The sequence below is a fragment of the Stegodyphus dumicola genome, chromosome 5 (assembly GCF_044657685.1).
Source record: "Stegodyphus dumicola isolate Sdum_Otavi_A_Nest chromosome 5, ASM4465768v1".
Taxonomy (NCBI): Eukaryota; Metazoa; Arthropoda; class Arachnida; order Araneae; family Eresidae; genus Stegodyphus; species Stegodyphus dumicola.
Window position 1 is genome coordinate 59,812,923 of NC_140772.1, and position 15,341 is coordinate 59,828,263.

The following is a 15,341-nucleotide window of genomic DNA, read 5'->3' on the forward strand; positions in this document are numbered from 1 at the left end:
TACCATGACAGCCTCCTGATCAGGGTTAAAATACACTTCAGGCCACTTTATGAAGAAATCAATGACTATGAGGATGTATTTGTTGACATCAGCAGTTCGTGACAGAGTTCTGAGGATGTCAAACACAATGCGTTCAAAAGGCACTTCTATATTGTAATGTTGCGACTTTATTGGCTGCATTTCTTCGATCATTGTTACTGACTCGCACAAGCATTGCAGGACTGGCACTACTTTTGCACATCCAAACCCTCGCACTACTCCAGTAGAAGCGTTATTAAACTGTATGCAAAGTTTTCATTATTTTGAAGTGACCTCCTGTCTAGCTGCTATGTAGTTCTTTAAGAACGTCTGAGATCATGGAAGTATCAGCTACCTTTGGAACAGTTTTCCATGATCCAATTTGAACTTTTGGTACAAGACACCATTTCAAATATAGAGTGAGTCCCAGAGAGACCAATATTGTTTTGTCATAGGACTATAGATCGAAATGTCCTGTCTAGTAGGTTTCCTGTTTGAAGATTATATGAAATCAGATATGGAGTTAATGTTGCCATATTCCAACTGGTCTTTCGTGACTTCCTCAACATTGGATAAAAAATTGAAAAGTAATATAGAATAAGGAGATTAGCATACAGCCAAAAAATAAATAAATAAATAAATAAATAAATAACAAAAAAAATTTCCTTTCAAACAATTCCTTTTATACCTTAAAAACAATCTAAAAGATTTCTTTGAAAAATGAGGTTCTAAAAACTAAAATGGCTAAAATATATGGACTGGTTTGTGTTGAGCTGCCATCTACTATAAATAAAGAAGACTCAGAGTAACCTATAGTAACCTTCAAATCCCTTTTCATTGAATTTTTCTGTGCATACAGAAGGAAATATTTAGGTGTGCCTCACAAAGGGTTAAATCCTTGACATTGGCCATTCACAGGCCTTGTCTGTAATTCTGGATCCTGTATGGCAGGGTTTCTTAAGCCTTTTTTTCAGTCGTGACCGCCCCTTTTTATCACTGAGATTTTTTCGCAACCCCTTTGCCCTTTACAAAAATTTTGTGGGACCCCCCCATAAGTATTGTGCAAATCTGACACACGCATGAGTGAAACTGTCAATTTTTTCACCTTTACTGTAATATACTATTGCAGTTTTAGGTCATTAACTTTAATTTCTAATTTTAAGACATAGAACAATGGGAAAATTTTAAACAAGTAAGAGACTAAATGACAGCATCACATGCAAAGCAAGGAAAATGTATGTTTCTGTTATAAAAAGAATAAATTGAAATGTTTTCATTTTTTTCTTTGACAGCATTGCCTTATCTTTATCTATTTTCTGATACATTGTGTAAAAATATTTGGTAATTGTAAAATTATTATAATAAGTTAAAGAAATATCAAAACTGCTAAAATTCCCCTGCTCCAGTTTTCCGCCAAAAGACGTTCTTAACAGAGTTTGAGAAAAAACATGAAACAGTACTTTCTCAGTGCTTAGCTATCATAGATTTGGGTAGTAATCACCACCCAAATCTATGATTTTCTGCCAACGATTTGGTAGTTTTTTAAAGCCTTCGGCCTTGACACTTGGTGGCCGTGACTCCAAAAACAGATCAACCTCTCTATTTCAGATGTCCTGTGTAGAATGTAAAGTAGCACCAGCAAGATATAGCTGCAGGTGTGGAAAAAGGTAGAAGTCTGAAGGAGCGATGTCGGGGCTATATGGTGGGTGTAGCAAAAGAAGCTTGTGAATGCAGACACATGTGGTCTTGTATTATCTTGATGGAAAATTACCTTTTTGCACCAGAACTCAGTTCAAAGTTTTCCCTTGATAGCAGTGTCAATACGAACTCGCATCTTGCTGTACACTTTACAGTCAAGGGTTTTACCTTTTTTTCAGATAATCTTTGTGGATAATACCATGACAGTCCCACCAAATACAAAGCATTGTCTTTTTGTAAGTCAAATTGTGCTTTGCGATGCTGTCAACAGACTCAGTCTGTGCAGACCAACCCCCTTTTCAGCCTGTATTGTTGAAGTAAATCTACTTTTCATCTCAAGTGACAATTCAGTCCAGAATTTTTTCCTTGTGTTGATATTCAAGCAGATTAGTACAGACCCGAACTCGTCTGTCTTTATTTGCTTGAGTCAGCTTATGCAGCACACAGTGATTGAACTTAAAGTTTATGCAATGCATAGTGCGACTAAAGGACATGGTATAAACATCTAAATCTTTAGCAAGCTCTCTTAGGTGGGTCCCATCTATATCTGTAGGATGGCCAGAGCGCTCAGCTTCTTGAATGTCTTTGTTAACTTTCGGTACCAAACCGTGACAGTATCATATGATACAACATTAGAACATTAGAACAATAAAGCTGTACACATGATTTGGTGACATTCTGTAGCTGACTTTTTTTTTGCAACAGAACTGGAAGTAAATGATAGTTGTAATCTAGTAGCATGATAGTTCCATTTCAGGCACCTTGTACTTAATGCTAATGATATTTTTTTTTTTTTACAAATTTCACAGTACAGTATTCTAAAGCAAGTCTTTTTCTTTCAAATGCCCAAAATTGACAAAATATAATTAAACACATCAGTACAAACTTTTTGCGGAGACGATATTTGCAGTGGTGGGAAACTTTTGCTTAAACCTGATATTTATAAACACATTAAAATTTAATATTTTAAACTTAATTTTTGAAAATTTTGTTATATTGCAAAATTATTTTCAGTAATAGGCATTTTAATTGTAACTACATAAGTTTTTATAAATGTCTTCTTTTGAGCGGAATTAAACACTTTCATCAATAAATATCGATAAAAATACTTACAAGTACCTTTTATTATGCATTTCTCTGAAATCTTAGTATTAATTTTCGGCTGCTGTTATAATGGCATCTGTGCTTAATATACATAAATGTGAAAAATAAATAAAGCAAAAGCAGAGCACTAACAAGACGGGTTTTTTAAAATAATGCAATTGGATCAGATCTTACTTGCGCTATGTCATCTGTATAGCAGACAGTAACTTATTTGATTTTACTAAAATATGTAATTAGTATATGAAAGCCACGAGAATTCAATAAAAATGAAAGTTTGCTCATCTGTTCATTATTATTCTAATAATGCATCTCTGCCCAAAGAAAGATAAGTGAAAAAATTTATTTTATGAAATTCTAAAATAGAAAGAATGCTGCTGATAATTTTCTTGCAATCAAATTGTTTTGGTCAGATTTCAAATCATGATATTTTTAAATGTTTCTTCACCTGCTTTTTAAAGATCATTTACTGTGTTTCTTTCTGTATAAGGTAGTTTCTAAAATATTTTCCCTGGACGCAGGCCTTAACGTTTTCATAGTGCTTTGCTGACATATAAATTTAATTCAGGTTTCCATACTTTCTTGTTGTTACTCTGATAGCAGTTTGTATCCAAATATGAAATTTTCACTTCAAGATAATTTATCTTTGTAAGTGGAAACATTTGATTCAAGTAATATTAGATATCTAATAGAATAGAATAGCTCCTTTTGCATAGCTATTCTATTGGGATTCAATTATTTAGAATAATATATCATCCTTGATAATGTGTGTAGTGAATTGAAATCCACATTACTTTCTTAAAAAATTATTTTGTATTTGTATATAGGTTTTTGATGAAGCTGTCAGAGCTGTATTACGTCCAGAACCACAAAAAAGGCAACAAAGGAAATGCAAGCTTGTGTAGCCTTCATGTTATATATAAACTATAGAATATATAAATATGAAATTACATTGCATATGTTGAAAAGCAAATTCACAAGGTAATGAGTCATCTCATGTTCAGCCTAATATATTTTATATTTTGAAACATCGTGAAATGCATTTAATTTGAGGGCTGAGGGAAGTGTGACATGAGCAATGATAAATTTAAGCTGCCAAAGATTTTTTTTTCCAGTTTTCCCAGACTGTTTATGATTTAGATAATGGAAATTTATATTAATTTTATTTGTTTAGATGCTTTATTTTTGAAGAATTATTGTTTTATTAAATCCCAAAGTTTTCACGAAGTTCCTATAATATTCATTTTAATATTATTTATGTTAAAAGATGTATTTCACCTAGCAAATCGATTTCCAAATTTATGTTTACTTTTTCTAAGAAATTTCCTTTAAAGTGCTTTTTGCACTTTTTTCAGCCCAAGGCACACTGATGCATCAACAATGAATTCAGTTTTCGTATTTTGTCTGCTGTGGATTATTTTTTATGTGTTCTTGTACTGTGTTTTAATGTCTTGATCTCTAAAACTTGCACATGTGTGGTTTTTAATTACTAAGATTAAGTTAACACTATTGCTTTGAAATAATTACTTTTGTAATTGATTTCTTTTGTTTACTTACATATATTTTTTTTTAATATTTGCAATTATTTTATGCAGTTATAAATTAATTTATCATGATTTCAATTTATTGCAATTATTTATGCATTTATGAGGGTTAATTATATGACCAGCTTCAATTTTTGTGCATTATAAGATCTGTTATAATTATGTAAAACAAATTTTGCATTTTATGTTTTGGAATATATATTTGTGAAATAGCAATTATAGGTATGTAATGGATATGTAGTTATCTTATTTTTCAATTTTGTAATGATAGGTAATTTAAGGAGATTTTATTTTATAATATTGCCTTGATATTTTTAATTGTGCATTGTAATGTTTATTTTTTCTTTATTTCACAAGATTATTTTGCTTACAGCTTATAATATTTTACTTATATGAAATTAATAGCAATATTTTCTGCAGCCCCCCCGAAAAGGAAAAATTTTGTTTTGTTGTTAAAGTAAGGATACATATAGTTTAAACTTTGAAGCAGAGTTTTGAATCTTAATATATAGTTTATGCTGTGCTTGGAATTATATAAAAAATAAAAGCAACTCTTTAGTACGTAATATGATGGTGCATTTATTATTTATTAAAAGCACTGCAGAATAAAAGTAATGCATTATGAACAAAACCAAATCAACCGTGATTATTCAGAAAATATATTGAGGTTTTTATTCATATCGCCATTTTTATGTATAATTGAAAATAGATAGAATTCTTCATTTATATTCCTTGATTAATAATATACATTTCTCAAAATATTGCTTTCAAAATTTTGTTTATTTTGGTTGCTTGGATTTATTTGAGTATTTACAAGTTGTACCTGAACTTAGTCATAATTTATCTTCTTTCATATTTTATTGAAGTTTGGAACTGCAAAAACTGTATTTCATTTGAATGCAGTTCCTCCGTTCACTTTTTTTCATATATGATTGCAAGAGAAATTTTTTGAATGAGCATTTTGTAGGTTAATTAAGAGATGGTAGATGTATTATGATTTGTGCTGAATTAAAATGACTGTTTAAATTTGTGCTTTCCATAACATATTACTGCATCAGGGATGCCATTACCTTCAGTATACTTCTGATAAAAACTTATTATATATAAATGAGAGCATGATTATAATATATTACTATAAGTTTTTATCATAAACTTATTATATGATAAAAACTTATAGTAATATATTATAATCATGCTCTCTTAATCCCTTTTATAAATTTCAAAACAAAATAAGTAACTTCACAATTTTGCTGTAAAAAATCAGAACTAAGGTTTCAATTTAATTTTGTTATGAATTTCTCGTTTTAGAATTAATGATTTCATCTTTATCAGAATCTGAAATTTTTCTGATATGTAATCTGCATCATTTTTGAAGGTTTATATTACCTTTGAGATAGTATACACTTATATATATATAGATAGAAGATATAAACTTCTTGAATGGAAAAAGATTTGAGTATTGAAAAAATTTTCTCACTTTTTGTATAAGTGTTTGCACTGGCTCTCAAAACTTTATTCCAAGTACTTTAATGAAATATATCCCTTCTTTCAAAGATATTTTTATATCTTTTTAGTTTAAATCAAAAATATTTCTTTGCATTATTTATGTATGAATTAATAAACAGTCAAATGGTGTTTGTGTATCTGTGATTCCATATAGAAAATTTTAGTGCACTTCATAAGTATTACATTTAAATTAATGTGAATTTTCTTGTAATAATTGTTTTTTAAAAATGTAAAGAAGGGGAATTCATTATTTATATGGAATTTAAAAGTTGATGGAATGCATAATTTGCATTAAATATCAAACTTCCTTAGCTCTCCAGTTTCTTTTGGTAAATAATGCAGAAATATAAAACAAAATATGTGACTTTTTAATTTTATGTAAGTGAAACAAATAACTATTTTATATTATGTTAATAGAAATGAAGCTTTTTACTTCCACAATATTTCATTGTGTTGTTACAAAAATGGTGCTGTAGAACATTGGCATTCCCTGTTGCATCTGTAAAGCTCAGTTTTGCTTTTGTTCACAATTTTTTTTCTATTATTCAGTTCCTCTTGCATTTTAAATGGGTAATTGCTATGTCTTTTCTTTGCATTAAAAAGGTTTTTAATGAAGTGAAAATGTGCAACTGTAATTATTTAACAGTGAATTACTTTAATTTCTCTTATCTTTTTTTGTGATGCATCAATAAAACATTGTTGAGTCAAATAAGTTGTATGTTGTTAGAATTTATTTTTGGGAAAGAATAATCCTTTTTAAAATGCCATTAATAAGTATACATCTTTCTTGCAAGTCATTTATTGCATTGATGTTGAAACTCACTGCTGTGCCATAATATTTAGAGCATTCGAAATGCTGTTTTCCGAGTGTCCATTGTCACAATGGATCGTTGTTACATAGAAGGAGGCTATATATAAGCATGGGTATAAATTAACACACTTTGTGTAAATGTGGCCATAACTGTACCAGTTTCTGTTATAATATCAGTTAAATTTTATATTTTGTTAAAATTTTTATTAGATAATTAGGTTTATTTAAAATAAATGCTTCTAACAAAGAAGTTTGGATTAGCTGCCATTATAAATATAGTCTGTATGAAAAAGATGTTTCTCTAAATGCATATTTAAAACTGGAAAATCAGCTTTCAAATGAATTTTTCCCCAATCAGTTGTATTTTTAAAATTCACTGATCACAAATTATATATATGTATGTTTTAAGGGACTGAATGGAATGTTTTGTCTGTGCTGAGATAATTTGTCTGTGCTATTACATATTTATTATTAAATTTCTCATAAAAATAAAATTTAATGCTTTTGTCAATCTCAAAGGGAAAGTTATTACAAGATTCATTTGAATTTTCACATTATATATATATATATATAAAATCTGTTGTTATATTATTATATATGAACTATGGTGAAAAGGAAAATATGTTCTGCACAGTTATAAACTTTTAACATGAACTTTATTGACACCTTCATATAGACTTTTGTATCATTGCTCTAACAATACAAATTATATATATATATATATATCAAGTCAGATATGCTTTCAGTATGATTTTTATTTTTTGTATGTCGTTAAAGCTTCTTATATTGTAAATATCTTTCATAAAAATAGTTGGCCAATGTAGTGCTTGAAATATTTATAAAAACGTGTCATGTATATCATGCACTATTGTATAAGGTGTCCCTATCACAAATCTACTGGTGCTGTTCATTATTATGTATTATTCACTATACATCATTTTACATTTCATTTTTCTACAGTTTCTTATCAGTGTGAGGGCTCTTTTGTCCAGAAATGTTCAAAATTATTCCTTTCTGAGCACTAAAAAGTAAGAAGAAGAAAAAAAAAAAAAAAAAAAAAAAGAATTTTTATTAATTAAGCAAAATACTGTTTTGCTAGAGTATTTATTATATTTTTACAAGTCATAGCTGTATACATTGTACTAGTGATCATGCTGTCCAGATATCATTAATATTCACCATTAGCGACTAATGTTTTTTATGAATATGATGCCAATAATGATAGCAAAATTCATGCTATTTATTTAAAACATATCTGAATATTTACATTTCAGAAGTTTATTTTTTATGTTTGTATTTATGATATCCCTTTAGGCAGAAAAAATTGTGGGTATAGTTAAAATTTGGGTGAGAAATTTAAAATTGATTTTAATCTTCCTCTTATTATTTTGCAAAATTTGTATATCTAAAGTTTTTTGAAAGCTGGAATTTCAGAAGTTTAAATTAGTTTTCCTTTGAAATACGCAGGTTTAATGCATGGGCACAATTGTAAATAATTTTGTTTGGTAAGGTATTAAAAAAATATTTCAGAATTTTACCACAATTTAAATGCTAGATCAAGATAGTTAAGAAAAAATAAGTATGTCATCAATAAACTAGACTATTTTATTCTTTATTATGCTAAATACAGATATCAAGAAAAAAGTTTTAAGATAGTTCCCAAACAATTGGATTTCATACGATGCCATTTATTTTGAAAGAAATGTGAATGAATATGAAGATGCACATTGCATAAAATCATATCTTATAAAATTACCTGCAGTACGTACGTAATTGTGCTGCAGTTACTATTGTAATCATTTTGAAGCCAGGTTCTGTTGTTAGTGTTATGGTAAGATTAAGTGATATAGCTATCTCTGGTCATTTCTGTACTTATCGTCATTGATTTCTTTCATTTATCTAATATCTGAATACTGTAATCAACATGATCTCCAGAGGTCTTTGGATATTGTAAAAATACACTAAGCAAAAAAGTGCTGTATGAAGAATCTTAAGGTAATCTGGATTTGCCTCTAAAAGGGCAGTGCTGAAGAAAGTCGAAAGGTTGATAAATATTGCATCTGTTTTTTATGCAAAAATGTTTCAGGACTCGTATTATTATCTGCCATAAAATTTTTATAACTCTGATGAACCATTAGTATATAGGCAAGGCTTATCAATTCCATTATTATAAGGCAATCACATTTCATGTGTTTTATCAGTCCATATCAGTGCATGACTTACTAACTAATTTTACTAACTTACTAACTAAGAAAACTAATTTTTTTCATATTTTTTTATTTGAAATTTTTTTTGTTATGTATTACTTTTCAGTTAATAGGGTACCACATAGCACCAAACATAAATGCTAGGACAAAATCTAGCTGTAGAACCTAATGGCATATGCAGCTTATGGAAGGGGGGAAGGCTGCATTATTAAATATAAAATAAACATAAAATACAAAGATAAATACAAAGACAAATATAAAAATTAAAATATAAGAGAGCATGTAATTATTCCAGTTGGCAGGTTTCCTAGAATTCATTCCTAATTTTATTTAACAAAATTCTACCAGTGTGAATGCTTGGTATTAGAAACAATTGGAATCATTACCAGAAAAGGCAAACTTTTGAACTAGCATTTGCTCTTTTTTTTTCTTTTATGGTGTGATTTTTTTTGTTGCACCTCCAATCTGTTACCCTGGTAGCATTTCTTTTATGATTTTCACAAAGAGGTCTTCTTGTATGGATGAAGTCTTTGGCTTGGACAAATTTAATCATGAACTCATAGTCAATTGATAACAGCCAAATCTTGTAATCTGTGTCTTGTCATAAAAGATGAATAAAGGGGTAGGAGGTCAACAGCGCAAAAAGAAAATTACTTATGCTCATTCTCTCTGTTTATTTGTAATGATGTTGACATAATATAATAACTCATGATGAGAGAAATAAATTACATATGACACACAAAGGTAATTGTTGCTGTGTTAATTGAAAAATACAAGTTTTTTTTTTTTTTTTTTTTTTTTTTGTGTGTGTGTGTGTGTGTGTATGAGATAAGAATACTACCTATACATTGACATGTAAAATGTTTGTTTAATCTACATTTCATATTCAGATAGTCAGAGGCGATGTTAAGTTCTTGGAAAGGTTAAAAAATATATACACGAATTTGCAATTGATGTAAATTGGTGCCCTTAACTCCTGCGTAGTTCAAGGATCAGCTGTTTAAAGAAGATTACAAAATATATATTTGCATTTTTATAAATGCAAATATGTTTTACTTCCCTTTTGTGAATCATAAAATGTATATTACATACTTTTATTGTAATTATATTTTAAGCTAATTTTTTCAACCCAAGTTTACTTGCATTATAATATTTATAATAAAAAGAGGCAACATCATAACTCAAAGCAGATATTTGCATCACTTGAGAAATATTTGCTGACGGTAATAAAATCAAAATAAATTAATTCTATATGATTTGATAGTGAAATGGATCTTTAATTTCATGGTAAAGTCATAAATACTAGTATGCAGTTCGCTAATTTTTTAAAGTTGTTGAAGTCTCCAAATTTTGAAACTGTATGTATCTTTTTTTATGTTATGCATCTTTTTTAATATATTACATATTGTTATGGATTTTAATTTTTACATTATTTTAATTTGCTTATGTTTGTGAACATGCTTGATTCAAATTTAACGTAAAAGAAGTTATGTATTTTGAGTTACTAATTATAATTTTATATTTTGTTCTTATTGCAAAAGAAAAGATACAATATTTAAAAAATATGGTGGTTAGTTTTAAGATGGATTTTTTTAAATTTAATTTTTCATGTAAGAGGTAAAGTTATTAAATTTGTATTTTTTTTTATTAAAGATCATGTTTGATGAATGATGTGAGCTCAACTTTGGTATTTTGTAATGTTATAAGTGTATTTAATGTTTTTTAAAATTATTTTTAAAAAATTATTTTATGCATTAATTCATCAAAATACTACATATTAGGTAAAGTTATAAATTTGTATTTTTGTTTTATCAAAGATCATATTTGAAGAATGGTGTGAGCTCAACTTTGGTATGTTGTAATGTTATAAGTGTATTTAATCTTTTTTTAAAATTATTAAAAAAAATTATTTTGATGCATTAAATAGTATTATTTGCATTTTTAAATTGCTTGAAAATTATGTTGTGTGTAAAGTTTGTGATTTTTTTCATCATTTGTGAATCTCATGTTATTTGTATAAAGAAATACTCAAAGCTCCAAAATACTATATTTAAGCATTTATAGATTTTTCTGATTAGTGTGTTCAATTATAAATTAGTATATAAAATTTTTCTTCATTAATGTCATATATTGCACAAGTTATTTTGAAAGAATTAAAACTAATATGAAAACTTACAAAAAGTGCTCATTTATATTCTTTTATACTTCTATATGTATACTTTTATTCTATAATTACTTATTGATTACTTCGTGAAACTTGAAAAGAGAAACAAGTATCAACACTTTCTCAGCCAATGTGCATTTTATGATTTTTTATCTCAGATTGCTCATGCAGTCATGTACAGTAGATAATCTTTTGATACTTATTTTTGGGTATTTTTACCTTTGTAATAATATGCCTCGAGCATCCAAAACTGTTCTTTTTAGATGAACTCATGTTATACTTGAAATATGCCTAGTCACCTTTAATTTAATGATGTTTATTCATAATTAAATAAAATAAAACTAACATTTTTGCTGTCTACTTTGTGTTCTTGTTCACAAAATGCATTTACAATATTTGCCATTAAACTATTTATAGACTGATTTTGAACTTAAGAGCAGGATTAATATGCTTGTATATAAAGAAAATGGGACAGGTGCCACTTAGACATTGATGATGCCAAATTAATATTCCATGATACTGATAATTTTGCATATCGTTTTATTATTGTATTACACTAAATATTTAAGTTACCTGCGCAGCAGGAGATGTTATTTCTGTATCACAGAAATTTTACTACATACAAGATGTATATAGAAAGTAAGTTTTTCAAGGAGAATAGAAATTGTGAAATCTGGAATTTCGGGAGTTGAAACAAAATTAGGATGGTATACATTACGAACACACAAGAAAAGGGCTGTTATTAATCTAGTGACAGTCTTCAGAATTTCAAAGTGTTAAAATTTTGGGACACTGAGAGTTAAAAGGTACCATCACAGGAAAGTCTGCTAATATCTAGGATGAAAGGACAAAAAAATACTAGTTCGTTTTCAAGAAACCATTCAAATCAATCAAGATCAAAGATAGGAAGTAACATTTCCATGGTTAGTTGGGCATCCTGCTCTTGTAAATAACTGTGACATAGCCGAATCAAGGTTCTGTGTCCAAATGTAGAGGGTGGTATGCTTGGGAGTAATGAAAATGTTTTATGTCATTGAGGTTCTACATCCTTAAATTAATGCTTAAGTAAGGAACTAATCTTGTCTCAACAAATATTTCCAATTCTATTAAAATTTTGATTTAGGTTATTAGGTGGTATGGCAGATATCCAGCAAGGCTTTCTATAACTAAACGTAAATCCAAAACATCAAGATGTCTTAAAATTTTTATGATGGGAGGATGAAAGATGTGAGAAAATACTAATCGGGATAGTAGTTAGCGATGCTGACTTCCATATCTAAGGGCCCAGGTTTGAATCCTAGAGAAGACATGGATGTTTTTAAATATTAGTGTCTATGTATCATGAGGAACACTCTGAATATTTGTAGAGCCAAAAGTCCTCTCGAGAGGTTGGTGGTATGGGACAAGTGGAGGGAGTATCTAGGATCCATTCCCCAGAGGTGTTCTTTTTCAAAACTGGGGGAGGGGAGTACTGTGCTAAAGTCCAGCTGTCACCTATATAGTGCTCTTGCTAATGACAGGCACCTTTGATGCCACAGTGAATGGTGTGGGTTTGTGCTGACTTTTGTCAGACAGGTAACAACAACAAATTGAATTTTACTGACATTGTCATGTGATATTTGGAATTGCACCGTCTTTTCCTTTTAAATGCTGCCATAAGACATCACCTGAATATGGAAAGATATCAAAACGATAGTGATTCAGGTGATGAGTTTCAGGAAACAATCCAAAAAACTAAAAGAAAGTTTCTACATAGATAATTTTTTATGAGTGGGAATAGCACTGAAGAGTTGCACAATCTGTGTTTCAAGTGAAAGATGTAATGACTGAAGAGCGGTTTGAGCTCCAATACTTGGATTCTAATGCAAGTGAGAAGCAAGATCAGATGCTATTGGGATGAAGTGGAATAACCGAAATTACTTCTTTTTGTATTATTTCCTGAAGAATCTTTTGAATCTGATGTTATTACTAAGCACAATTTACTTTCAGTGTTAAATAGTATCTACAATCCTATTGAATTGAGTTGCTCCACATTGTTACTGCCTGAATTATTTTTAGAGGAAGCTTGGAGAAATAAAATCGATTGGGATGAATTGTTACCTGCAGATATCTGAAACTGCTTCAGTAACTGGAACAAAAATTTGCATCTTGTAGAACAATGTAGGATTCCTCGAAGAATATTGTGCAGACACAATCAGCTTGCAATTTTGCATGTATTCACCAGTACATTCAACAATGCCTATGTTTGTGGTACTTTTTTTACCTAGTGAAAATGTTACAATGTGTGTTACCTAGTGAAGATGTTACAATGTTACAATGTGTGTTACCTAGTGAACAATGTTAAAACGAAAAAGATGAGCACGGAGGCAAGCCTTAGGACTTTTTAGCATAAGCACTGCATAAATTAACCATTTTGGAGAGCTCGTCAGAAGCTGTAGCAGATTTCACCAGGAGGAGGTCTGCTATCTTACACCCCTAAGATTTAGCATTTCTTGTTGATTAGAACGGCCATGTAAGTATTCTCTATAAAGAGCTGCAAGGAAAGGATAAACTTATCACTGACATGTATGCATGCTTCTATTAAACTTTTTAGTTTGATAATGAGTCTTTTTGCCTTAACTAATAAACTTTTTAATTTGACAAATGCAGGATTTATTCGGAAAGTAGTAGGACTGAATTTTTTTTTTTAAAATTATTCACAATTTTGACACAGTTAGTTGACTATTCACTTAATTAGTTTTTAAAATATGACCTTTCTCCATCAACCCAGCGTTTCTAGTGGTTCTGCTAATCACTCAAAGCTCCCTGGAACTTGGAAACTGGAATGCACTTCAGCTCCCTCGTTACGGCCTCTTGACCGAATCTTGGTGCTGTCTCCTTTCCATGACCCTTTTTCAGTCGGGGGGGGGAGGGGAAGAGGAAGAAGTTTGGGCTGTAGAGTGGTGATGCCATGTTTGGTCAAGAAGTCCATGACAGCAAAGTCGGTGTGGCTTAGCACATTGTCGTGTTGGAGCGTCCTTGATTCAGCGATTGCTGAACGGACGCAGGCGACTCATTTTCTGAATCTGTACAAGTACAGCTAAGAGGTCACTCCTTGAGACTTCTTCTTACTCCGACTGAAAATGGTCATGAAAAGACGGCTCTGTTCAATTGCTTTAACGAAGCAGTTGAAGAGCATTCCAGGGAGCCTTCAATGATCGGCAAAGTCGCTGGAAATGCTGTGTTGATGCAGAAGGGGCATATTTTGAAAATCTATGAGTCAAAACTTCACTCCTACTATTTTCTAAACAAACCCTCTAAGCCATTAAACTTTTCAGTTTGATAATGATGCAAATATGTTTCCTATATTTGCGGTTTAACTTACTAAGCGACTAATTTAAGTTGAATTACAAATATGGAAAACAACTGAAATAAAAAAATTCGCATATTCTCTGTTTTATATCCCATCCTTTTATTCCAAATGAAAAATCTCAAAAGGAAGGAAAAATTGTATTATTATGGCAAGAATTTGAAAGTGGATTTAAGGAATTAAATGATTTGGAGTCCGACTTAAAATTTTTTTCATTGCTATTAAAACTGGACCTGAATAACGTCAGAAAATATACAAATGGAACTATTAATTTAGAGAATGATATAAATCTTATTCAAAGATTTGAAGAGACAGTTCTGATTAACTTTTATTCATACTTGATGTAAGGAAGTATTGTAATCAGAAAAATTCCGGGTACCATATTTCAACCAAAATATCCATTTTGACCGCTTTCGAATGCAATTTAACGCTGACTTTGCTTGGATATGAACAAAGGACTCTTTTTGTTTTCCCCCCAAACGAATAATAAAACAGATTTAAAATGAATTAAGAAGAGATTTTTGCATGGCGTCTTTTTGTACGTACGTACGTGTGTATTGTTGTTTAGTCAATTTAAGTCTAGTGAATTAATTTTTAACTTTATTAACGTTTTATTCAAAATTCATTTAGCAATTATTCCAAATTATATTACACAACGCGTATTTTATTTAATCAAAGTATTAATTGATTCCTTCTACTAATTCGAGTTTTTGTAAGTTATGTTTAAAGCTATTTCTCACTTAATTTTCCGAGCTACGCTAATGAAACTATGGGCAATTGGTCGAATTACTATGTAATATTGAGGTTTAAAATTACTCAATATGATTATTTATACTTGAAACATTGACTGTTAACTAAAAGCTGAAAAATTAAACCTTTCATTTAAGATTATTTTCATTAAGATAAATGAAATAGATTTTGAGATATGGTCGTTTAATTACCT

At 29.7% G+C, this 15,341-nt stretch overlaps 1 protein-coding gene across 1 annotated transcript in view; it reads left to right on the forward strand.

Annotated features, from left to right (window-relative positions):
• Positions 1-11,407, forward strand: part of LOC118200907 (ras-related C3 botulinum toxin substrate 1-like) — a 41,942-nt gene extending 30,535 nt beyond the window's left edge. The window contains exon 6 of the mRNA XM_035372900.2: positions 3,645-11,407. Within this exon, the coding sequence (XP_035228791.1) occupies positions 3,645-3,722 (78 nt within the window). The 3' untranslated portion in view covers positions 3,723-11,407. The remainder of the gene's footprint in view (positions 1-3,644) is intronic.
• The last annotated feature ends 3,934 nt before the right edge of the window (positions 11,408-15,341 follow it).